At 51.7% G+C, this 23,917-nt stretch overlaps 2 protein-coding genes across 3 annotated transcripts; one reads left to right on the top strand and one right to left on the bottom strand.

Annotated features, from left to right (window-relative positions):
* The first annotated feature begins 491 nt into the window (after positions 1 to 491).
* Positions 492 to 6,357, top strand: Rnf215 (ring finger protein 215). 2 transcript variants are annotated; one of them, XM_085692122.2, is made up of 9 exons: positions 492 to 876; positions 1,127 to 1,270; positions 1,878 to 1,949; positions 2,029 to 2,114; positions 2,522 to 2,678; positions 4,924 to 5,043; positions 5,120 to 5,263; positions 5,480 to 5,582; positions 5,674 to 6,357. In XM_085692122.2, exons 1-9 carry the CDS (start codon positions 586 to 588, stop codon positions 5,694 to 5,696), a joined length of 1,140 nt encoding a protein of 379 aa, XP_085548248.1. In that variant the 5' UTR covers positions 492 to 585; the 3' UTR covers positions 5,697 to 6,357. The 2 variants fall into 2 exon arrangements, with proteins under 2 accessions (XP_085548248.1, XP_085548249.1); XM_085692123.2 differs by having other exon boundaries at positions 5,480 to 6,357.
* A 2,097-nt stretch (positions 6,358 to 8,454) lies between these two features.
* Positions 8,455 to 23,906, bottom strand: Ccdc157 (coiled-coil domain containing 157). The gene is made up of 12 exons (XM_048449946.2): positions 23,661 to 23,906; positions 18,606 to 18,759; positions 17,436 to 17,700; positions 15,267 to 15,438; positions 13,813 to 14,458; positions 13,102 to 13,179; positions 12,593 to 12,783; positions 11,696 to 11,872; positions 11,399 to 11,567; positions 9,614 to 9,753; positions 8,911 to 8,999; positions 8,455 to 8,824 (listed from the first exon to the last, which is right to left on the bottom strand). Exons 1-12 carry the CDS (start codon positions 23,904 to 23,906, stop codon positions 8,575 to 8,577), a joined length of 2,577 nt encoding a protein of 858 aa, XP_048305903.2. The 3' UTR covers positions 8,455 to 8,574.
* Positions 23,907 to 23,917: the final 11 nt, after the last annotated feature.

The raw sequence follows: 23,917 nt of genomic DNA, 5'->3' as shown, positions 1-23,917 counted from the left end.
TCCAGCAAGTGTTGGAGATTACGTTAGATGTGGAGTACTTCAGGTCAAGCCCATTTTACAGACGAGGCCAGCCCAGTTCTCAGTGCCATTAGGGCTCTGTGTGGTTCGTGGTTCGTTCAGCCCACCTCTTCTCCCTGCTCCTTTAAGACCATGCCCTCGATCTCTCCATCTGCTTTCCGTTGTTGATTCTCTATCGCCTATTTGATTCTATGAAGAAACACAGACTTGGCCACACCGTGGATCCATCAGTAAAGGCCCCTGCACCTCCCTCGTTTCTGCCTTTCTCCAGTCCTGTGACTACCCAGCATCTGACTCCACTGACAACCTGGCAAGCTCTCCTGAGCCTTCTGTTGTCAGGGATCGGGCCGCATCTCAGCATCCGCCGCCTGCACAAGGGTTCTCAGCGACCACTAGGGGGCGCGCGGAGCTGACAGCCACTCAGCTCATCCTCCCGGCGCCCCGCCCTCTCCGGCTGCGGCTCCGCCCCTACCGGCGCCCCGCCCCGTCCGGCGCGGCCTCGCTTTCTTCGTTTTCCTGGCGCCCAGGACCCCCAAACCCACGGACTCGCAGCTCTTCGCTCTGACCATGGGCCCTGCCGATCGACCCGCGCTGAGATCGCCACCGTCTCCGCCACCTCCTCCATCGCCGCCGTCGCCGCTGCTACTGCTGCTGCCCCTGCTGCCTCTGTGGCTGGGCCTGGCGGGGCCCGGGGCCGCGGCGGACGGCAGTGAGCCGGCGGCCCGGGCGGGACGGGGCGGAGCCCGCGCCGTGCGAGTAGACGTGAAGCTGCCGCGGCAAGACGCCCTGGTTTTGGAGGGCGTCAGGATAGGTCCTGAAGCCGGTCCCGAGCCGCTGCTGGGCGGTCGCTTGCTGCTGGTGAGCGCAACCCTGCCAAAACATGCCGTGACCCTCGCGTAGACCCTGCTCCCCAGAATCCGTCTTCCTTCAGAAACAGGCCCTTAACAGCCCAGAACCGCTCTCCGGCATTCAGGCTTTCACAGACCTGAGATCCACATGCCCCTTCCAAATTCATTCCCACACCCCGACCTTGCATCCTTTGTGGGAGACCCCGGCTGCTGCTTCTACACCCTTTGCTTCCCTCTTCTCATGGCCCCTCCTCACACAGATGGATGTCGTGGATGCTGAAAAAGAGATACCTGTAGACAGCTGGATTGCAGTGGCATATGTGGGCAATGAGCAGGCCGCCCAGTTCCACCAGGACAATCAAGGCAGTGGCCGGAAGGCATATCCCAAGGCCCTGGTCCAGCAGGTGCAAAGGGTTTTTGGAGGGAAGCGGAGAAAGGGAATGCTTTCAGAACATCTTCTGGAGCCAGGCTACCCGGTGGCCTATGAGGAGCCTTCTAGAGAAGGCCTGGCCTTGGGTCAGTAGACCCCAGTATGGATCATCAAAGCCATGTGATGGGGAGGTGGGAGGAGGCGGAAGATTTCCTGGGGAAAGAGCACCTGTTCTCAGAATACATGACGGGAGTCAGCGAGGGTGGGGGACCTGCTTTGCCAGGACTAGGGCAAATGCCGAGGCTTTCTGGATCCTACAGGAGTGGAAATTTCACACACACACACACACACACACACACACACGAAAATGTGCGAATTTCTTTAAATCAAGGATATTTCTTATGTAACTATGGTATCTGAAGTTAGGAAAGTTAACATCGCTAAAATATTGTAATCTCTGACTCATAATTAAATATTGCTTCAGTCCACAGCCATCACCTTGTTACCTTGGGCTCTTCCGGTTTAGCTATTGCTTACCTTGAGGGAGCTCAGCCTAGTCTATCTAGTGGTCAGGCTCCTGAGAACCAGGGCCCCAGGGAAGGCAGGTGTGGCAGCCTCTCACCTTCTCCCTTCCTTTACAGATGCGCCGTGCCCTCTTCCTGGGAGCCTCGGCCCTGCTTCTCCTCATCCTAAACCATAGTGTGGTCCGAGAGGTAAACTGGAGTGGACTGTGCGGGTGAGCAGGTGAGGGGAACGGGGACCGAAGCCTGCTGACCTCCCTGTCTCCTGCAGTTGGACATCTCCCAGCTTCTGCTCAGGCCAGTAATTGTCCTCCATTACTCTTCCAATGTCACCAAGCTGTTGGAGGCACTTCTGCAGTGAGTTGGGTTTGTTTGGGGTGGTTTGCTGCCCGAGTGGCGTGTGTCTCTGACTCCTCCAGTGGCCCTCACCTGACCCGTTAGCCTGTAAACTGCAGTCCACGGTTCAGAATGGAGGGATATGGGGAGGAGAAGGCAGGGCCTGGGAAAGGAGTTGCCCTATGGGCAGAGGGACTAGCCCAGCATGAGGAAGCTGGAAGCCTGGTTGTCAGGCTGTTCCTTGGCCTGGCTGGGTGAAAACCCAGGAAAACAGCCAGGAAAGGCCTGAGAGCCAAACCAGAAGGCTGACAGCAACAATATCCTGGGCATCCACTGCAGAGCCAGGTAGATTCATCTGGGCCTCCCTTCCCAAGGGTCCTTCTGTCTGCCCTCCCACCCCACCCCCATCCCATGATTCTTCCTCCCAGGAGGACCCAGGCTACTGCTGAGATCACCAGTAGAGAGTCCCTGTCTGCCAACATCGAGTGGAAACTGACATTGTGGACTACCTGTGGCCTCTCCAAGGACAGCTATGGCGGCTGGCAGGACCTGGTGTGCCTGGGAGGTGGTCAGGCCCAGGAGCAGGTAGGTGCGAGTGAACCCTAGGACTGGAGGCTCAAGGGGGGCCAAATATAGACCTTACAAGGACAGCCAGCCCTGCATCCCTTAGAAACGTGGTACAATAGACACTGAACGTGACACTCGGCCTAGGTCGTGGGCAGTGGTAGCTGCTGCTGTCATGCCCCCCTCCTCCCCCCCGCCCAGCAGCCTTCACAGATCTTTCACTTGTCCTGTTTATTTTTCCACTGGGGAAAGCACCCAGGCTACGTACATGCTAAGCAGGTGTTCTGCTGCAGAGTTCACCCCCACTGCTTCTTTATTTCTAGTCTTCTTTCTACATTCTGGCTACCTTACGTTATTCACCAGCTCCTATACATACCCCCACTTCCTGCCTCAGGCAGGACCTTGGCCCTGATTGGCCTTTGGTGTTCATTCCCCTTTTTTCTGTTCACACTTGAGTCCTTGCCTAATGGCACTTTCGCAGCCCAGCCCACCTCACTGCTTTGGACTTCTGTCCCCTCCAGTCTCTGCTCATAGTCTCACTCCATCTGCTCAGCCATAGCTGGGCTTGGCCAGACTTTCTCAGCCTTTTTAGATCCAACCCAGTATGTTGGAGGGAGTGACTTGGTGTCCTCGTGGCTAGGCTTAGTGTCCATGTTTCCCAGTGTTTAGCTTCCAGGGGTTCAATCCACAACATTTCTTGAACCCCAGTCTGTATAAGTTGTGGGGAGGAAGATGTACTCTGTCTCTTAGTGTATGACAAGGGCCACACTGAGCAATTTGAAGTCAGACAGGTTAAAACCCTGGCTCTTGAACCTCAGCTGAGCAACCACAGGCCAGTGTTTTCCTGTTCCTCATTCTCTCTCTCCCTCCCACTGGGGTGGACTACACAGACCTCTGGGTCAGGGAGGCGTTTGGTGAAGGGCAGGGGGAAGGGAGGAGAGTAGGTTGGGAAAGGGCCCGGGTGGCCTGGAGGTGAGAATGTACAGTGTTTAGGACAGGCTGGCAGGGACAGAGGACAGATTTGAACAGCTGCGGAGGTACTGCCAGCCAAGTTGGGGTGGACGTGGCAGATGAGATGTCCAAACGATAGCTGGGCAGGCATCTCAAGTAGCTGCCCTGGTGGACAATGGATGCCAAACCCGGCCCCAGGTCCAGCTGCCACCCTGAGCTGGGAATTAAAAGCTGTCCTGAACAGCAGCACCCTGCTGTCCTAATGGAGGGGCCCTGCTTGTGCTCTCCCTACCTGGGGCTTCCAGCCTGGCTGCCTCAGAGTGTAGTTTCAGAGGGGCTCTGGCTGGGGAGCAGAAAGATACAGTCATTCTGTAGGACAACAGTGAACCCTTCCAGGTCATAGCAGGAGCACCTGGGCCCAACCAAGCAGTCCCAGGGAAGTACTGACTGCTAGGACATCCCGCTCTGTAATCCGTGACAAAGACCAAGAGCTACTGAGAAGGCCGAGAGTTTTGAAGGGTGTTTATTAGTCACAGCACATCTAATTCCGCGTGAGACGGTGTGCCTGTGTGTGGGTGCCCATGTGGCTTGCACAAAGACTGAGGCTAGCTACAGTGTGACGTGTTGGACTTCCTTCTCAACCAGTGAAAGGGCCTGGAGGACTACCCAGGGCAGCAACAAGGAAGCCCGTGGTTAATGGGTGTTAGGAGGGCGGGGCAGGGCGAACAGTCACCCTGAGGGGCGGGGGAGCTCCTGGAGCGATAGGCCAAAGTTGTTAACAGGGCAAGGGCAAGGAAAAACAATTTTCAAGATAGGGAAATGTGTCAGGGCGTGAACAAGGCAAGGGACAAGGGAGAAGACAGTGAAGGAGGCATGGCATTGTCGGATTCCCGCTGAAGTCCCTGGGTCTGTGTGCTGGCATTGTCGGATTCCCGCTGAAGTCCCTGGGTCTGTGTGCTGATGGCTGAGGAGAAATGATCGCAGCATAGAGGCAAGCGCACCTGTACCTGCTGCTTCTGCAGTCTCAGGGGTGAACATCAGCTTAGATGAAGGCGAGTGGGGGACGGTAGGGACAGACCAGGAGGAAATCCACGCTGGGAACAGAGTAGCAAAGTACTAAGGACAGATGTGGCACCTGGGGCATGCACCTGGGGCAGACCCTGAGGAGCGCATAGGTAGGTGAGATGGAACCTGAAGAGACAGAAGCCCTCAGTGCATGTTACCTGCTTTGTCACTAGTGTTCCTGGGGGTGGCTATTCCTGGGGGAAACGTGTAGAGCAGCCCCAGAGGCCCTGACATCCTTCTCCCTCCCCAGAAGCCCCTGCAGCAGCTATGGAATGCCATCTTGCTTGTGGCTATGCTCTTGTGCACAGGCCTTGTGGTTCAGGCCCAGCGGCAGGCATCAAGACAAAACCAGCAGGATCCTGGAGGCCAGGTGGGAGCCAGATTGTGGAAGCCCTCATGCCCACAGCCCTTGGGCCTGCAAGACTGTGGCCATCCTTTTCCCACAGGGGGATTTGTTCAAACGCCGTGTGGTTCGGAGACTGGCATCCCTCAAGACCCGGCGCTGCCGGCTGAGCAGAGCAGCACACAGCCTTCCAGAGCCTGGCACTGAGACTTGTGCTGTGTGTCTAGATGACTTCTGTAATAAGCAGGTTAGTGCCTAGGCAAAGTCAGCCACCAGTTGACCCGTGGCATCCCTGTTCCTGCTCCCAAGACCCTCCACCCTCCAACCAGGACCTTCTTCCAGTCCTCATCATGGTAACTAAGAGCATACCCGGGGAAGACCCAGGAGTGCTCAGTACATAGCCCAGGTGAAGGGCACAGATCTGGCCCCCATCTAGAGCCTGTGCCCCTCCCCTACCCTGTAGTGGCTTCGGGTACTGCCCTGCAAGCATGAGTTCCATCGAGACTGTGTGGACCCCTGGCTGATGCTACAGCAGACCTGCCCACTGTGCAAGTTCAATGTCCTGGGTGAGCATCAGGGGCGGGAGGGGGGGACTCCTGGGCTAACCCCCAAGCCCTACCTGATCCTTCTCTCTCTGTTCTTCCTTCTCCCCTTCAGGGAACCACTACTCAGATGACTAACTGCCCAAGTGGAGAGTCTGCACTTTGAGATGGACTCTTCCCAGCCTCCACTACAGGATAGTGGGTTGGATAGACCAGCTAGCCCTGTGGGCAAAGTCAAGGCCCCACCATACCCATGATGGGTAGGAGGGACTCACAGCCCCGCGCTGAAGACACAGAGCCAGGACCCAACAGGCAAGGAGAAATATTAGAGCCCTTCTCTGCAACCCTGGGATATCTGTGTCTGCCCTTATAGGCAGCTCCCAGGACTTTGGGGAAAGAAAACATGGCCACTACATCTGTCTCCAGCTTCTGGGGCTTCTGTGATTGAATTGTATGCTATTTATTGGGGGATAGATTGAGGGAAAAGATTTGTGGCCATGGGACCCACCGGCATGGCCCCATCTTTGAGGCTATTGCCTAGTCAAATCAAAGGTATAATGTTCAAATGAGCCTCCTCCACTACCTGCTGCCTGTCCAGCCAGATGACTCCAGTCTGGCTGGGATCAGAGGCCTTAGAAACCATCTAGTGCTGTATTTCTTGGTTGAGCTAAATGTCACTGACCAGGATACTTGAAGCCACAGAATATATGTGGTGCATCTGCTAAGGGCGTCATTTAAAAAAACATTTGGGTAGGGAAGTTTTAATAGTAAAATAAACATGGAATATATTTTAACATAAGACATAAAATCTGTGCAGATGTTTTAAGATGTTTAGCAAGAGATGGGTATGTGGTAGCATATGCCAATAATCTCAGAAACCTGAAGGTAGAAGCAGGAAGATTAAGAGTTCAAGGCCAGTGGGCCTCTTAGTGGTGTACCCCTTTAGTCCCAGTACTGGGGAGGCAGAGGCAGGCAAATGAATCTCTGTGAGTTCAAGGCCAGCCTGGTCTACAGAGTGAGTTCCAAGACAACAAAGATACACAGAGAAAACCTGTCACAAAAAATTAAATAAATAAAATAAAAACGAAAATAAATAAGTAAATAAATAAATTAAAACAAAACAAAACAAAAGTTCAAGGCTGAACTGGGCTACTAAGGAAACCAGAGGATCATGAGTTCAAAATCAACCTGGGCTATACAGTGAGTTTGATATCAGCCTGGGCTCCTCCCCAAAACAACCAAACAAAATAGCGGTCACCTTGGCTTCTCTTGCTTGGAGCAGGGAGAACTCCTACAGTCCTCAAAGCCTCATACCCTTCTGCTGCATGAACACACCTTGCGTGATCTTTAGGACACTGACTCTAAGAAGATTATGTTAAGTGACCTTTAGGTGAGACCTTCAGGCAAAGACACTGGTAGAGCACTTACTTGCCTGAAATGCACAAGGTCCTGAATCCAATTCCCAACACTAACAGGAACAAGAAAATGAGAAAAGCTTCTGGTCAGCATAAGTCCATGGAAAGCAGGAGCAAGTCAGAGACGGAGGGGAATCCGTGTGGGAGACACATTCTCTGCTGCGTGCGTTCTCTCAACAGGGTCTAGATGTATCCCTTGCTGTCCTGAAGCTTGCTTGCTATATAGACCAGGCTGGCCTCAAACTCAGAGATCCGCCTGCCTCTGCCTCCTGAGTGCTGGGATTACAGACGTGTACCATCACCACCTGGCTCTGCTGCCTTCTTGAAGATGGGTGGTGCAGATAAGAGGCCAGGCAAGAGCAGCATGCCTATGGGGACCTTAGCTCCACAGCCTAAGCCTAAGATGAAGCTCTGCCCCAGCCGGGAGCTTGTAGGACTCTTCTGCAGAGCCATCTAAAGGAGACAAACAACCTGGACTTCTGGACTTTTTGCTTGTTTCTTGTTGTCCTCTGTCTGTCTATCCGTCTGTCTGAGTCAGGTCCTCCCTATATAGCATAACCTAGCCTCAAACTCTCAATCCTCCTGTTTGGGAAGGGTCTGGCTTACCAACTGGCAGAAGTGGCAGCTAAGAAATGGATGTTGAGTCAGTGGAAGCCTGGAACGCCCAGCAGTAACAGCCTCTCCCCAGTACAGTGGCTCAGAGCATCCAGTCTCCTCCAGATACCCTGGGCTGTTAAGAGGCAGAGTTGAGAGACCTGACAATGCCAGCTTTACTGCGCATGTGGCTCCCATTGACCCTTCACCGCAAACTAAGGCACTCAACCTGATGGCCTCCCCACCACATAATAAATAATGCCACCCAGAAGGCTAGGAGAGTGTGACCTGAGAAGTTCTCGCTAAGAATTTAGAGTCTGTCTTTCACAAACAAGGTGACTTGAGGCAGACTGATGGCTCGCTTTAGAGAAATGACCACTCTGTCAGTATGGTTGGTACATCCTTGCTCAGTCTTGTGTCATCCTGAACTGGTGAGCCCCAAAGTCTATGCTCATCAAACCATGTCTGGCTAAGGTATCCAAAGGCCTGGTCTTCCCTCTGGTGGCTTTGTGAGGCTCTGACTTAAGAGGGACCTCTCAGTTGTCCCTAAAGGCAGCGAGCTCCTTGGTGAGCTGCTGGATACACCAGATACAAAGCCAAGGTGGAAGGCGAAGGCACTGTTCCCTGCCTGCCTTGATGGGGCAGAGGCAAAGTCCTGGTGTCTGGTTCCTTGTTCCAGATGTGCCCTCATATCCCGAGCCCTACCCTGAGTACTGCTCAGTGACCCAGGGTTACTCCTCAGCCCTTTCTGCGGCTCAGGTGCTGCCCTGTGCATACTCTCCCCACAGTGCCTGTCAGGATGGAGACAAAAAGTTCACACTCCATGGCAGGCCTCTATTGGCCGACCTGCCTGGTGGGATCACAGAAGCTTTTGTCCAACAAGGAGGGAAGGTCTGTTCCCCCAGCTCAGCCACGCTGAGGCCAAGATCACTGTGGGCAGATGGCTGGGGCTTTTATTCCATGGGGGTTGCTAGCCGCCTGCCCTCCAGCCCTACCCCTGCTTCAGGTTAGGTGGGTCGTTCCTGGGGTTGGTATGTAGAGCCAGCTTGACCTCGGTTTGGTGAGAGTTTCCTCCTGAGCCTGGCCAAGGCCCGGATGGGGTTCTGGGTGCAGGTGGCTGAATGGGTTCTGTCTTCCAAAGAGGACTTGCTGGGCCAGCTGCAGGGCTGCCTAGAGGGGGATGCTCGGGACCCTCCTGGATGGTTCCTGCTTGTACTGCTCATCCTGCTGCCAGGAGACTGCCGTCTGCCCATGGGCCTGAGGGAAGACCAGAACACAAAAATTCTCTGTGGTCAAGGGGACCCCACCACTTATCTGCTCGACCTCAAGGAAAGCCTACTCACCCTGGAGATGTATTCTGTGCTTGGGCTGGGGGTACCTCTCCCTGGGTGTCCTTGTAGGGAGGGGACCAGAGCTGGCCCTGTGGGATCATCTGCAAAGAAGGTCAAGCTTAGAAGGACCCAGGAGTCCCTCCCTACACTACAGTGTCAGAGGATGGTTAGGGAGGCAGAATCCTAACCAAACCCTCAAGTTCTCTTCACTAAGAGATGGGGTTTGCAAAACCATCCAAGGGCCTCAGCTGCAGACCCTTGGGCAGGCAATGCATACTGACTGTTGAAGTAAAGGAATGAGGGACTGTAGTGGGATGTGAGCTAGAAGGCCCTGTCTTTCACAGCCTCATACCTTTTGACATACGGAAGAAGTTTTGCAAATGTGGCCTAAAGCCACATGCCACGAGGCAGGCAGTCTCAAGTACTGCCTGGTAAGGACCCCTTCCTGTAGTGATACTTCATTTGCATTTTAATAAATAAAGCTGCCTGAAGATTAGAGAGTAAAACAGCCTACTGGTCAGCCTGTGGTGACACACACCTTTAATCTCATTCTGAGATTCCTGGAGGCAGGATTGCCATTTCAGATTGAGGTAGAGGTAAGAGCCAGTGGCTGGCTGTTTTGCTTTTCTGACCTTCAGGTTGAACCCCAATTATCCCTGGGTTTTTATTAATCATGCTATACCTTCCAAATATCCAGCCCCCCTCAAAGGCTCACTTTGAGGCTTCCCTGTTGGGCCACCTCTTGGATTTTGGTCAGCATTGATTGGAGCCGCCTGTTCTCTTCCTGTAGGACCTGGATGCGGATGCCATTGGCTTGCACTTGTCTCTCCATGTCATGGGTGACATTGCCGGAGCCTGCAAAGACATATTTGGGGCCTTACATCACTGGGCCTGCCTCTTGTGTCCAGTTGCACAGGGCAGAGGGTGGTCAGGGGTAGCACCCAGGCATCCCATCATATTCCTTCAGAGGCTTTTGTTCCCTTCCTGTTGCCACCTACTGTGAAAGGTGATGTTACATTTTAGAATTTGAGAGCGGGTTGAGTTTTACGACTTGGAGGTTTGAATCTTGTTCAGGACCACTTGTCTTTGACCTGTCAGAGCTACTATAGGCTGTGCAAAGGTCCACTGGGATTTGAGTCCCAGGAAGTCATGATATATGTTCTTCCTTAACTGTGTGTGGTAGATGGATGACAACTCCCAGTCCTATACACCTGAGCAGTCGCTGCCCATGCTAGAGCTCAGTTTCCTGGTTTATCAGAAGGTTGTCAGACTGGAGAGAAGGCTCAGTGAAGAGTGCTAGGTATTTTTCCAGAGGACTGGGGTTCAATCCCCAGCACCCACATAGTAGCTCACATCTACCTAATTCCAGTTCCAGAGGATCTACCCTGTCTTCTGGCCTTCAGGCACCAGTGCATAGACATATAGATAGCCAAAATAGCCATACACAAAAAATAATTAAAAAAACATTTATAGGGCTAGTAAGATGGTTCAGCAAGGAAAGATATCGAAACCAAGCCTGACCACCTGAGTTTGGTCCCTGGACCCCTGGACCCATATGGCAAAATAAGAGAACCAACTTCTACATCTGTCTTCTGACCACACTTGTGCCATGGCAGATGCGTGTGCACACACACACACACACACACACTAAATGTGCAAAAAAAAAGTTTTGGTTTTTAACAAGAGAGTCCAGGTTAGCCCCATGAGGCAGTTTGGGCAGCAAGGATCTGACACAGAGCGCTCAGGAGTGCTAACTCACTGTGACAGCTGAGCCACAGTGGTTCTCCTGATAGCTCTGGGGAGGGATCCATCCATCTTGGCCTGAGAAGTCTAGAAAAGCTGGTAGGAGAGCAGAGATTGCCTGGCAGGATCCTATACCAGAGTAGATGCCCTATGTTCCTAACCATGGGGTCCAAGACACTAAACAGCTGGAGATATGTCCTAGAAAGATGGTCGGTCCTATGTTGTATGACACCAGGAAAGGTAACCTGGGGAAGCTTAGGCAGGACTGGCATGTGCTGTGAAGGACGTGCTAAGGGAAGACATGCCTGAATTCCAGTAGGGCAGTTGTTCTCAGCCTGTGGGTTGTGACTCCTCTGGAAGCCAAGTGACCCTTTCACAGGAGCTGCATAGAGATCTCTTTCATACCAGATATTCACGTTATAATTCATAACAATAGGACTTCAGTTATGAAGTAGCAGTGGAAATTATATTACCACAGCATGAGGAACTGTATTAAAGGGTCACAGCATCAGGAAGGTTGAGGACCACTGCACTAGGGTGAGAGGTACAGTCACTTTGCCGTTGAGTTTTGTGTGTTGTCACAGAGAAGTGAACAACACGAGACACTTGTGGGTCATGGTGTCTCTGGAACCACCCAGCTCACCCTCCTGCCCCCAGTCTCCTCTTGCTTAGGGTGAGAGTGGTAGCCGATCACATCCAGGCAAGCCTATGCCCAGCCAGGCCCCACCCTGCCCTCAGCAGTACCCTAGACCCCTACTTTGGATCTGGGCCTCTGTGGGCTGGTGCAGGTCTGGGAAGGCCACCAGCAGTCGCTCCCGCTCCTTTAGTTCCTTTAACTCCAGTTGCAGCTCCGAGACAGTCAGCTGCAGGTCTGTAGTTACCTGCTCCAGCTCCTGTTTCTCCCGCTGCAGGCTCTGCAGTAGTTCCTGGGGCAAAAAAGAGCTTAGCCCTGGCTCTAAGCTCCCTTGGAGACACATAGGCTCAGGGATACACAACAGGTTAGAGGCTCCTCGGATAAGAGGGCTGCCCTCTCTCTCACCCTACCCCACTGCACCTGCTGTGCCTGTAGCTGGCACTGCCCCTGTTCCCTGTCGCTCTGGAGGCTCTGCAGCTGCTCCTCCAACTCAGCCCGCTGGGCCTCAGCCTCATCCAGACTTCCCCGCAGCTCTTCCCGCTCCTGGTCCAGACTGTCCAGCTGCTGGAGCAGAGTCCTCTGCTTGGCCTGCAGGGACTGAATGGGAATGAATAGGCAGAGCGGATAAAAGGACCCTGGGGCCCAACTAGCCATCTGGGACTAAGGAAGCTGCAGTGTGGTATCTATGATCCTCTGTTCTATGTTTGGATGTAGAAGTCAGCACACAGATGTTCAACTGCTGAAGGAAGGCAGCAGGCAGATGCACATTTGATCAGGACAACACCAAACCCATTGTTGAGAAAGCAGTTGGATGACCCCTTCTTTCCACTCACTCAAAAAGGATTCTGGGAAACAACTTTTGTTTCTTTTCATCAAGTCTCCAGTGTCATATTTTCCTGTGTCACTGAATATCACTCCCCTCCCCAAACAAACAAACGAACGAACAAAACAGCCAGGCAGTGGTGGCACAAGCCTTTAATCCCAGCACTTGGGAGGCAGAGGCAGGCAGATCTCTGAGTTTGAGGCCAGCCTGGTCTACAAAGTGAGTTTCAGGACAGCCGGGGCTACCCAGAGAAACCCTGTCTTGAACCCCTACCCCCTGCCAAAACAAAAGAAACCCAAATATCCTGGTACACACTGAATATATATAGAAAGACCAGGCTCTACCTCTTGGTAGCTGTGTGCCTTGGGGAAACTTGTTTAACTTCACCACGCCTCAGTTTCTCCATTCATAAAATAGGGCACAACAGAGTATCCACCTCCTCCCATTGTGGCAGGGAATAGGGATAAGTGGGCTGCAGAGCCTGAAGCCCTCACCTCCTGATGACGGACCATGCTGTCGACTCGGGCCTTCTCTTTGTCCAGCTCTGTGCTGGCCCAGCGGATCTGCTGCCCAGCCCCATCCAGCCGCCCTGCCAGCAGCTGCACTTGCTCCTCCAGCTGCTGCACTTGCCTCTCAGCTGCTGCCCTCCGCTCACCTTCCTCCTCCAGCTGTTGGGTCTTTGCCACTGCAGGATTGAGAGAACAGATACACAAGGGACAGGGGAAGGGAGCTCTGGGTGAGTCTCTGACTGGGACTAAGAAGAGGTCACAGATCACAGCACGGGGCTCTGGACCACATGAAGTGGGTCTGGAATACAGAAGGCCATTTCTACCCACTGAAATTGAGACTCCAGCCTGGACCATCACCATCAGTCTAGAGTCGGAACCATTCTCCTTATGGTTCCAACTCTCTGCCCTAGAAGCTTTGGATGGAAACGGAGGTACATGCCCAGCTATACAATGAGTTGGAGATGTGGATGGGGTCATGCAAAGGGACTTCTTACCCATGGCCTGCGTGGACTTCTGCTGCTGCTTCAGGTCTCCCTCCAGTTTGGTCACCTTTGCCTTTAGGTCACACGTTTCTGTGGCAGCCAAGAGAAAGGCCTTTCAGTGGATCACTTGGGCCTGTGGCCTTTAAGCCCAGTGAACCCTGTAGAGCAGAGGCAACCATCCAGTGTGCAAGGGCTGCTTGAATTGCCAAGGTGGGGCTGGGGTAATCCTAGGCGGCCTTGGGCCCTGGCATGCTCCATTGGCTAGCTGCTGCATTACCTATGCCTCTCTGGACCCAGTGATCTGCATGGAGGCAGTGGAGAGGCTCAGTAAGCACAGTGACTTCTTGCCCTAAGCCCTCAGTTGGTAACAGTGGACAACGGTACCTTCCGTATGTCCAAGAGCTTTTGCCAAAGCCAAGAGGCTGCTCTGTTGAGGCAGAAGTGCTGGGGATAGGGGGGAGCTTCCTGCAGGTACGTTAGTGACCATGAGGAGTAAATGTTAGATGAACACCCCAGCCCTCTCCCCTTCTGAGGCTCAGGTGCTACTCAAGCCTTCAGGTATCCCCTGCTCACAGGGTTGCCAATGGATGTCTACACCTTTCTTGCTGCTTTCCTTTTCTGGGTTTCTTCCGTGCAGACTACTGGGATTCGCCCTGCTCTCTGACAGGGAGGAGGAATGATTGTCCTAAGGTTATGGCAGTGTCTGGTCTCTGGGGAGTAGACCTGTGATTAGCTGTTGCCTGTCACGCTCGCACTCGGCCAGGCTCCGCTCAGCCTCCTCCGTCTGCCGCTGCCGTTCTTCTTTCTCCTGCCGCAGAGCCTGCTCCAGTTTGCCCACTTGCTTCCTCAGCCCGTCCTTCTGGCCCTCAGCCTCTTCCAGCTGGGCCCTGAGGGGCCCAACAAGTTGGGTGAGGGCCCTCACGTGCTTATTGAGACAAGTCAGATCTTTACTCTGTTCTGCCGCCCAGTGGCCTATGGTGGCAGCTGGCAGTGGTTTGAGCCCCATGCTGTCCTGCACCAGCTTCTGGAACTGGCCCAAGGACGAAGGCAAGTTCTGGCTCTGACACAGGCTGATGACCACCTTGCCCACCTCCCACAAGCTGCCCTGGACACTGGTGCAAGCATCACAGGGCACCAAGGCTGTCTCGATGGTCTGGGAGTGAACGCTCTTGGTTTTCTCGGTGGTCCCAGCTGTGCCCCGCAAGGAGACTCTGACAGGGATGCTTTGCAGCCCTTGGCAGATCAAGGGCAAGCCTGGCACTGGGGAAGGAGGCTTGATGAATTTGGCAGTCATGCATTCAGGGCTCCTGGCTGGTTCACCCTTAGCCGTGGGCTTGCTGATGGGAATCTCCCCTTGGTTTGCTCTTTTCTGGGATCAGGAAAAGAAAGGGAAGGCAGGTGAGAGAAATGGACATGGGTGGTAACCAGTCCCCTGGAGATGTTCAATGACAACCTTGCCCTGTGCTCAGACCTTCAGATGTTAAGTGACACCCACATAAATCACAGAGAACCGTCTCCCTTTTCTCTCTGACTCAAACCAGCACTGGCCTCTTTTCTGCTCTCCCTGCTCTAATCCCAGGCTTTACATGGTTAAATATGCATGGAACTGGGAGGGTAATGGTGGCAGTTACAGCCAATTCTTTTTTAAAAAATGATTTATTCCTTATGTTTACAGTGTTCTGTCTGCATATATTCCTGCACGCCAGAAGAAGGCATCAGATCTCATTATAGATGGCTGTGAGCCACCATGTGGTTGCTGGGAATTGAACTCAGCACCTCTGGAAGAGCAGTCAGTGCTCTTAACCTCTGAGCCATCTCTCCAGACTTCCTGGGCTCTTGCTTGCTCTCATGCCACTGTAACCACTCTGTTTTAGACTTCTGTCCCTTCCTCAGGGGGCAACTGTGAGGATTAAAGGACAACCTGTTAGAAAACCTGTTGTGTAGATGAACAAACTGAGGTTCAGTGTGTAAACAGTAAAGCCAGGGAGCCAGACTTGACCCCAAGGTCTGCTTTCTTCACTGCCAAGGCCATGGGACTTGAATGGGGGGGCTCTAGAGTTTGAGTGCTCCAGCTGGGCAGTGGCGAGCCAGCAAAGGATGCAGCGGGGGCAGTGCCATGTTAAGAAGCTTGGAACAGCATGTGAGGGCGACGACAGTTAGGGGCCGAGATGACCCACCTGGGGCACTGCCTGCTGGTACAGCATGCCCAGCCTCAGCAGGTTGTTCCAGAAGCGCCGTACTGTGAGGCCCACAGACATGCATGGCCCTGCAACTCGGGCAGGAGGCATCATCTGATCCAAACTGAGGTTTTCCAGGTAGCTGGCACAGCTCTGAAGCAGCAGCAGGAGTCTGTGGGCAAAATTGCTGGGTGGGCTAAGGCCAATGCTGGTCTAATAGTCTTCATACAACTGGGGGCTTTGAGCTCTTGGGAATTGACCTGGACATTAAGGACCTAGAGAGAGTCCATGTGAGTTTTGTGCTCAAACCAGGGTCCACCTCTGAGCTGGTGCTACAAAGCTTCCTGGATGGAAGTACCTTCTGCTTCATGGTTCCCCACTTGACTAAGGAGCTGAAGAAAGGCAGCGTGGCTCAGAAAGTCCTGGGTAAGTAGTGCCTCACTTTTACAAATGAAACCCCTAAATAGCAAGAACATCCCAAAGTCACAGGGTAAGCAGGGCAGGGCAAGAGCATGTACGCATTTTCCTGGTTCCAGTCAGAGTTGCCTCCTCCAGGTTGAGCAGCCTCTGTGACAACTGAGATGGGGTACAGACAGCTAACCTCCAAGTTCAAGTTTAGAGTCAAGCTAATGCTAGGGAAAGAGGGTGTTAGAAAGTGTGCCTAGGCATGGCCAAGATTTACCTTAAAGGTAGAATTGTATGTTTGCAACACACAGCTGGAAGGTAAGTGAACTCATCTTGTTACAGGAGGTAGGGGTAGCAGGAGGCCCCAAGGCCTTGAGGAGGAGGTACCTACTGCCTCCAGGCCCACCCTCTGGGCCATGTGGACAATAACACTGGGGAATTAGGACCCAGCAGGGAATTTAGAAGAACAGTCTGTGTTCTCAGACAGCCACCTGTGGTGGGAGATGCTGTGATACATGTAGCCTTAGTCATGGTCCCATCATTGACATGTCCTGAGCGTCTCAAAATGTCACACTGTTGGCTAGAGGCCATGGCCTCCACTCTAGGGTTCCCAGGCTAAGCTTAGATTCAGTTGTCTCTGGCAGGAGTTACTTTTATACCCAGGAGTCACTTATACACAAAGGAAGCTAGTACTAACCCAGAAGTAGACAATGCTCAGCTGGGGTGTGGGTGTGGGGAGGTATGTCAGCAACAGCTTTACAGGAGAGGGGTGAGTGATAGGGCCCTGGTGGATAAAGAGGTGTTCTGTGAGAGCAGGAAGGGGTTGGCAGAACCGGCCTTGCTGCCTGCCCTGGGAAAGGAAGTGCTCTGCACTCACAGCTGTCCAGCCCTGCGGAGGGTGCAAACATGGCTTTCACACTCAGGCCTCCTCCAGGCCTCTCAGGAGTATCCTGCCTTCTGTATCCAGGCAGGTCCCTCCTCAGTATTTCTGATGCCCATTGGTCCCCGCAGCTTTACTGCATGGGCAGTTTTTGAGTGGTTCCCAGGAGGAAATTTTAATGATGGTGTAGAGGTGGTGGGATGACAGGGGAGCACCTGGCCTTTTCCTAGCAGGGCCAAGGGTGGGGAAAAACATCCCCCACCCCGTTTCTGGCCTTGTGAAGCACAGAGGGAACACAGCCCACAAAACGCCAGAAGCTGGGATGAAACTGCTACGCAGCAGCTATAGTGTTCCTGCCACAGAAACCTGAGGGGACAGCGGGCAGCGCTCTGGTATTGTGGGGACCAACAGCAGAGGGTGGAGTGGGGATAAAGACAGAGCTTCCTGAGGTAGACAGGACAGGGCAGCAGAGTACAGCACAAAATAAAAGGTGGTGTTGCTGAAGTTGGGCTGTGATGGCACACGCCATTAATCTCAGCACTCAGGAGGCAGAGGCAGGCAGATCTCTGAGTTCGAGGCCAGCCTGGTCTACAGTGCGAGTTCCAGGCAGCTAGGGCTGTTACACAGAGAAACAAACAATAAAAAAGGAAGGAAGGAAGGAAGGAAGGAAGGAAGGAAGGAAGGAAGGAAGGAAGGAAGGAAGAAAGAAAGAAAGAAAGAAAGAAACAAAGGGTCCTGAGTTGTGGCCCGACCTGCATATTCACTTCACAGTTGATGGATGTTACCCATGTTGTCAGCACCTCTAGAAAGGGCTCCTGCAGCTGCTACTGTACAAGGAGCAGGTTTCGGCATCTTTAGATGTCCAGATTTGATCCAGGCCTCACCTGTCAATGACCAGCTCCAGCAGCACAGCATGGGACAACTGTGTGAACTCAGGGTCACCTGGCACGTGGTCATAGTGCTCCAGAAGGGCCACCATGTCAAGGTCACAGGCCACACGGTCCGGGAACTTCCAGGACGGGAAGCGCACAGGCCCAGCGCGGGAGAACACATCCACAATGGTGCCCTGTAGGTCGGTAAGGTCCTTGCGCAGACTGTCCATGCAGGCCTGGCCGCCTAGCAGGTGTGCCATCCCCACAGCTCCTGGGGCTGAAAGAGGAACCACAGTCAGCCAAAGTGATGTGGCTATTGCCAGGAGAACCTTATAAACCCCCTGGCCTGTCTGGGTGTTTCAAATCCAAAATCCACCTCTGATTTTAGGGAGAAATCCTGAGTGACAGGCCTTTTAGACCCTGGCTCTTCATGTCTTAGCCAGCCTCACCTAGCCTCACTTCTACCTATCCAGTCCCATGGCGACCCTGCCTCCAGAGAATCTGTGTGCCCCAGGCCCCCTTGCTATATAGGAATGAGTCTTCTACCTGTAGGGAAGAGAGGAAGCCCCGAATAAGTGAAGTACTGAATGAATGGATGCTATTGATATGGGCACAGACTATCAAGGACTCTAGAGTCTCGGCCCAGAGGGAAATGGCAAAGCCTCCCTTGCAGCACTAAGCATGGATGTTGACAGTATATTCAGACTATTCCCACCATAGCTTTCTCCCCATAGATGTTTACAGCCTGAGTATTGCCCCCTACTGAGACTGTGCCTACCTAGCTAAACTTGTCCTCTATGTCTACCGATAGACATAGACCCAGTCTCCCTGTGTATTTATAATGACCTTGCCCCCGTGTCCAACCCCAACTTCGCTTTGTGTCTGTCTTGGCATCACACTGTCTCTGCTCCTGGGCAGGTCCAAGTCTGGAGCCATGCTAGATGTGACACAGCCAAAACACATCATAGCTTCAGCACGACAGGGAATGCTAGGATCCACCCCACCCTACCATCACTGCATCCCTGTGAACAAGTGGACCATGCCCTTTGAGCTCATTACGGTATGACCTGGTCACCAAGCCTGAGACCTGGGCCCCATAGTGCTGGGAAACTCAGAGGCCCAAGGTGATGCTGGGGTCTGAAGTAGACTCCAGATTTCCCAGAGCTCTAGTTCTGTCCTTACCTCTCACAGATGTTTGCCCATGAAGCTGGAGTGACCGACTATGTCTACCTCTCACACTAGGCTCTGAGGTCTGGGGCTTGTGCAGATGCCTTGCTTTTTGGCTCTTGACTTCCTGGTTCAGGTGCAGGGCTGGCCGCAAGCGGCCCTCCCATCCCTGGGAATGGATGTACAAGAGAGTGAGTGAGCACACAGTCAGGAGGGCTTTCTCCACCAGAGATTGGGTGGGAGCTACCTGCAAAAAGAAGAGTCCAGGCTGGAGGAAGGAGAGTGGTGTAGGAGGTCCTTCTTTCTATGTGTTGCTTGTATTGGTTAATGAATAAAGAAACTGCCTTGGCCTGATAGGGGAGAATTTAGGTAGGCGGAGAAGACAGAACTGAATGCTGGGAGGAAGAAAGCAGAGAGAGAGAGAGAGAGAGAGAGAGAGAGAGAGAGAGAGAGAGAGCCGCCATGGAGCTGCCAGAGTCAGACATGCTGAATCTCTCTTGGTAAGCCACTGCCACATGGCCATATACCGATTAATAGAAATGGGTTAACTCAAGATGTGAGAGTTAGCCAATAAGAGGCTGGAACTAATGGGCCAAGCAGTGATTTAATTAATACAGTTTCTGTGTGGTTATTTCAGGGCTGGGCAGCTGGGACAAACAAGCAGCCCCTCTTTGCAACAGGGATGAGAAAAAAATATTGGGGAACATACAAACCTTCAGCCTGATCACAGTAGTGCCACTGCCCCAAATCTATCCTCTTTATATAGAAAAGAGAAAACTGGAACCTAGAGAAACCACTCAGGCAGCAAGAATTTTCCATCTACCCTCTTTCTTCCATCCTTAGGCCATACTGCTTCTAGAACAGCCATGTCCAAAAGAAGTTTAATGCAAGGAATGGGGCTTGGAAACAGAAAATGGCAGAAGCACAGAGGCCACCTTTCCTGTCCCCTCACTCTTCCCTGAAAAGGTGGTAAATGCAGGAACACTGGCTCCCCTCCCTTCTCACTGAAGACCTTGTATGCCTGGCATTCTGCGGGAAATCTGCTTGGCGAGGAGTACCACAGGAGAGTGCAAAGAAAAATCTGAAGTCAGTGAGATGGCTCAGCCAGGTGAAACACTTGTCACACAAGGTGGACAACCCGAGTTCGATCCTCGGAACTTATGTGGTACAAGGAGAACATCAATTCACAAAAGTTGTCCTTTGACCTCCACACAGGCATTGTGACACATGCGTGTATGTATACATACATCAACACATAATAGTAAACAAGTACATTGTTTTTCGTTTTTTTTTTTAAGATAGGGTCTCACTATGTAGTTTTAGCTGGTCTGGAACTTGCCATATAGACTAGGCTGGCCTCACACTCAGAAATCCACCTGCCTCTGCCTCCCAAGTGATAGGATTAAAAGTATGCATTTGTGGCCCTGTTTTTCTTTTCTTTTCTTTCTTTCCTTTCTTCTTTCCTTCCTTTCTTCCTTCCTTTCTTTCTTTCTTTCTTTCTTTCTTTCTTTCTTTCTTTCTTTCTTTCTTTCTTTCTTGTTTTTCAAGACAGGGTTTCTTTGTAGCTTTGGAGCCTGTCCTGGAACTAGCTTTTGTAGACCAGGCTGGTCTCGAACTCACAGAGATCCACCTGCCTCTGCCTCTCGAGTGCTGGGGTTAAAGGCATGTGCCACCACCGCCTGGTCCTTCCTTTCTTCTTTAAATATCTGTCTTACTAGGGATCCAGTCATGAACCTTGTGTAAGTTAAAATATTACTTTCCCTCTCTTAAACCATATTAAAAAAAGAAAGCAGAAGAGATGGCCCTCTTGCAGAGGACCCAGGTTCAGTTCTCAGCACCCACAAGCATCTATGGGTACCTCCAGTTCTAGAGGATGTGATGCCCTCTTTTGGGTCTTCAGGCATGCACACATGTAGTACCTGGACATGCCTGCAGGCAAAACACCTATACACATAAATATAAGTAAATCTTTTAAATAAGGAGTGAAAAGAGAAAATTTAATTTTATTTAGCCTAATATACTCAAGACATTATTTCAACATAAACTCAATATGAAATTAGGATTTTTGTTTATTATTTTCTAATTTTTTGAGACAGGTTCTCACCATGTAGCCATGGCTATCCTGAAACTCACTGCACAGACCAGGCTGACCTCAAACTCACAGAAATATGCCTGCATCTGCCCCATACTCCCCCGAGGGCTGGGAATAAAGCTGTGTGTCACCATACTTGGCTTTTTACTTATTTTTAATTTGTTTATTTGTAAGTGTAAGTGTGACTGATTTTTGTGGATGCCCATGGAGTCTGGTGGTGTTGGATCCCATGGAGCTGACGGTACAGGCACGTCAGCCAACCGACATGAGTGCTGGGAAGTGAACTGGGGGCTCCTGCAAGAGCAATACATGATCTCAATTTCTGAGTCATCTCTACTGCCTGGGTAATATTTTTTTTTTTAGGACATGCTTGTGCTGGGCAAGGTGGTCCAAGTCTTTAATCCCAGCCCTTGGGAGGCAGAGACAGGCAGATATCTGTGAGTTCAAGGTTAATGTGGTCTACAAAGTGAGTTCCAGGACAGCCAGGACTATTACACAGAGAAGCCCTGTCCTGAAAAACATAAACAGCAACAACAACAAAAACAAAACAAAAAGCACAGAGAGAAAGAAGGAAAGAAGGCAGTCTTGTATATATCTCTGCTGGCCTTGACTTTGAGCAGGGTGACGTTCAAGTTCTGAACCCCAAGCCTCTACTTCCCAAGTGCTCTCCAGACAGGTGTGTATCACCAGCCCCTACAAGTGATGTTGGAGAGTGAGCTCAGGATTTTGTGAATGCTAGGAAAACATTCTACTGATTGAGCTACACCCCAAACCCTTAAACATTTTTTAAATTTATTAAGCCACAAAGTCCAGTGCTTATTTGACCCCTGTGGGTCAAATCTCTATTTGTACCAGAGAGTAGTATTTCAAAAGCATTTTAAAAAATTTTTTGGTTTTTGAGACAATGTCTGTCTACATAGCCCCAACTGTCCAGGAACTAGGTTAGCTCCAAACTCACAGATATCCACCTGTTTCCATCTCTCAAGTACTGGGATTAAAGGTGATCCTACAACACTTGGTCCTATTTCAAATACTTAAAGCCACATGGGGCTAGTGGTTACTGTGTTGTGCAGTACATGTGTAGAGAGTAAAATGCTATGTGTTTATCAACAATGGGATTGAAAATCTACCTGCTAGGGTCAGGCAGGGTTTGGTAACACAGGCCTGTAACCCTAGCTCTTAGGAGGCTAAGGCAGGAGGAATGCAAGTTCAAGGACATCCATGGCTATAAAGTGAAACTTGGGAGGACGGGAGAGAGATCCTTCAGAAACCACTAACTCCCTGCAAGGAGTTTTGCCCATAATACTCACATACAAACAAATACATTTGACTCATATCTCCCATGTGTTGACTTGGCAACTGCCTCTGGAGAGACAGTGCAGCCCAAGAGATTTTATGTCCCCAAGTGAAGTGGAGACAACAAGGAAAACAACAACATGAGGTAACCCTGGATTTCTTTCCTGGAAAGGACATGAAGGAAATAAAGTGAGTAAGAAGTTCCAGTCTGGGGAGAAGCATATTCAAGAGACAAAGCACTGAGTGCAAAAAAATCAATCTGTTTACTGGGGCCATCTTGGATACCAATTCCCATGAGATTCTGGGTCAAAACAGAAAGAATATTCAAAGTTAAGCAGACACTACAGCTTGGTAGTACAGCACTTGCTTAACATGTTTGAAGCCCTGGGCAAACCATCAGCACCACAAATAAGTATGCACACAGAATATCCAAGGTTACGCTCTATTGATTCTTGTAGAAATAGAGCTTATGCAGATTTATAGTGTGCTTGTGAAGAACATATGGCATGGGCTTTGTCATTCCTAGGTCTTGAGAGAACGATAAACATGAAGCTACCAGCTTTGATCTGCACCACAGAGGTTATGGCTCTACGGGAACCAACATTGTCATTACAGGGGTAGCAGCTCATAATGGAATTTGAAGTTTTCTGACTCCCAGGGAAGAAGGGCAGGAGCCTTTCTCTCCATTCAACCTTCAGTCCTCCCTCTCTTAAACAACTAACACCGTGGTTGAAGACCATGCTTATTTCTCAGTCAGACTGAAGCCCCCTGAGGTAAATCACTACTAAGAAAGTATTTTTGAAACTCTAAAACCACGTACATGGCCGTTGCCAATCTCTGACCTGAGTTAGCTATTGTCTGGACCCCTTGGGACATGAGCGTGACACAGTAAAGACATAGTAATAAACATCAGATTAGTAGACAAAACTGGTCTGAGAATGGATTCCCCCCCCCCATACAGAATTTTTTTCCCTCGTTAGTATTGATTCTTACTTCGTGGTCTTCATCAGCAAATAGCTTGCTCTAAGGAGCAAATAATGCATTACCTGTAGTGTTCGACACAGGATCTAGCTTGGAGTAAATAAATGTCCAACTGATCCTAACTGTCCCTATTCTGCATTAACAACAATGAAATAACCAGCTACCGAGTGGATGGAGAGAGACATTGGGCGTTTTGTTGCAGCCCCATTTCACTGGTGAAGCGAGGCAGGATGAGCACAGAACCCTCTTTCGGTATTCGGGAATTGGGAGAGGAGAGGGAATGGGGACCTAGAAGATTTCAAGAGAGAAAAGACGGTGATTGACGTCTCCGGGAAGCGAGAAGCATGATCTGCAGATCGATAGCGGTGGGAGTAAGGAGAACAGCTGTGATTGGAGGAGGTCGGGATTGAGGGCGGGGCTATGGAAGTTAAGGGTGCACCTTAGAAAAGAAGCCAGTGGGAAGAGACCCCAGGGAATTGCGGACTTGGGCTCTGTAAGGAGGGATCCGGAGGAGGTGGTGCTGAATAGAAAAAAGAGACTAAAGGTGTAGTTAGGTGGGACCCTACGGCAACAGGTCTAATGGGAGGAAAATTCTTCAAAGTGACAGGCCAAGCAGGATGGAAGACTGGAGTGGGGGGCTTGGAAGGTGCGGTCGCAGGGAGCGAGGAAGCGGCCAGGGCCGCGAGGGGAGTTCAGCTCACCTGTCTCCGGCGTCGCAGCCTCAGCTCTGTGTCTGGCCGGCTCACAGAACTTCCCCCAGAGCACCTGCGGCTCCTGGGATCCCTCGAAACCCTTAGCAGCGCGCCCAGACCGCTGCCATGGCAACGGCGTAGCGCGCCGCCGTACCCGCGGGGCGGGGTGGGAAGTGCGCCACGGCCGGGGGGCGGGGCCGGAAGTGTGTTCACTGGCTTCCGCGGCTTTCCGCTGGGTCGTCGCCATCTTGCCATTGCGTTGTAGC

This window comes from Myodes glareolus, chromosome 8 (genome assembly GCF_982192425.1).
Source record: "Myodes glareolus chromosome 8, mMyoGla1.1, whole genome shotgun sequence".
Classification (NCBI taxonomy): Eukaryota; Metazoa; Chordata; class Mammalia; order Rodentia; family Cricetidae; genus Myodes; species Myodes glareolus.
This window is presented reverse-complemented; position numbering and strand designations above follow the sequence as displayed.

Excerpts from the sequence above, each read along its gene's own strand:
- Ccdc157 (XM_048449946.2), bottom strand. The coding sequence starts at position 23,906 with ATGGCAAGATGGCGACGACCCAGCGGAAAGCCGCGGAAGCCAGTGAAC. Across the intron at positions 12,784-13,101 it reads GAAGTCCACGCAGGCCATGG|TGGCAAAGACCCAACAGCTG; the intron begins GTAAGAAGTCCC and ends TCAATCCTGCAG. Across the intron at positions 8,825-8,910 it reads GCACAGAATACATCTCCAGG|GCCCATGGGCAGACGGCAGT; the intron begins GTGAGTAGGCTT and ends GTCTTCCCTCAG.
- Rnf215 (XM_085692123.2), top strand. The coding sequence starts at position 586 with ATGGGCCCTGCCGATCGACCCGCGCTGAGATCGCCACCGTCTCCGCCA. Across the intron at positions 1,271-1,877 it reads CCAAGGCCCTGGTCCAGCAG|ATGCGCCGTGCCCTCTTCCT; the intron begins GTGCAAAGGGTT and ends CTTCCTTTACAG. Across the intron at positions 2,115-2,521 it reads CTGTTGGAGGCACTTCTGCA|GAGGACCCAGGCTACTGCTG; the intron begins GTGAGTTGGGTT and ends TCTTCCTCCCAG.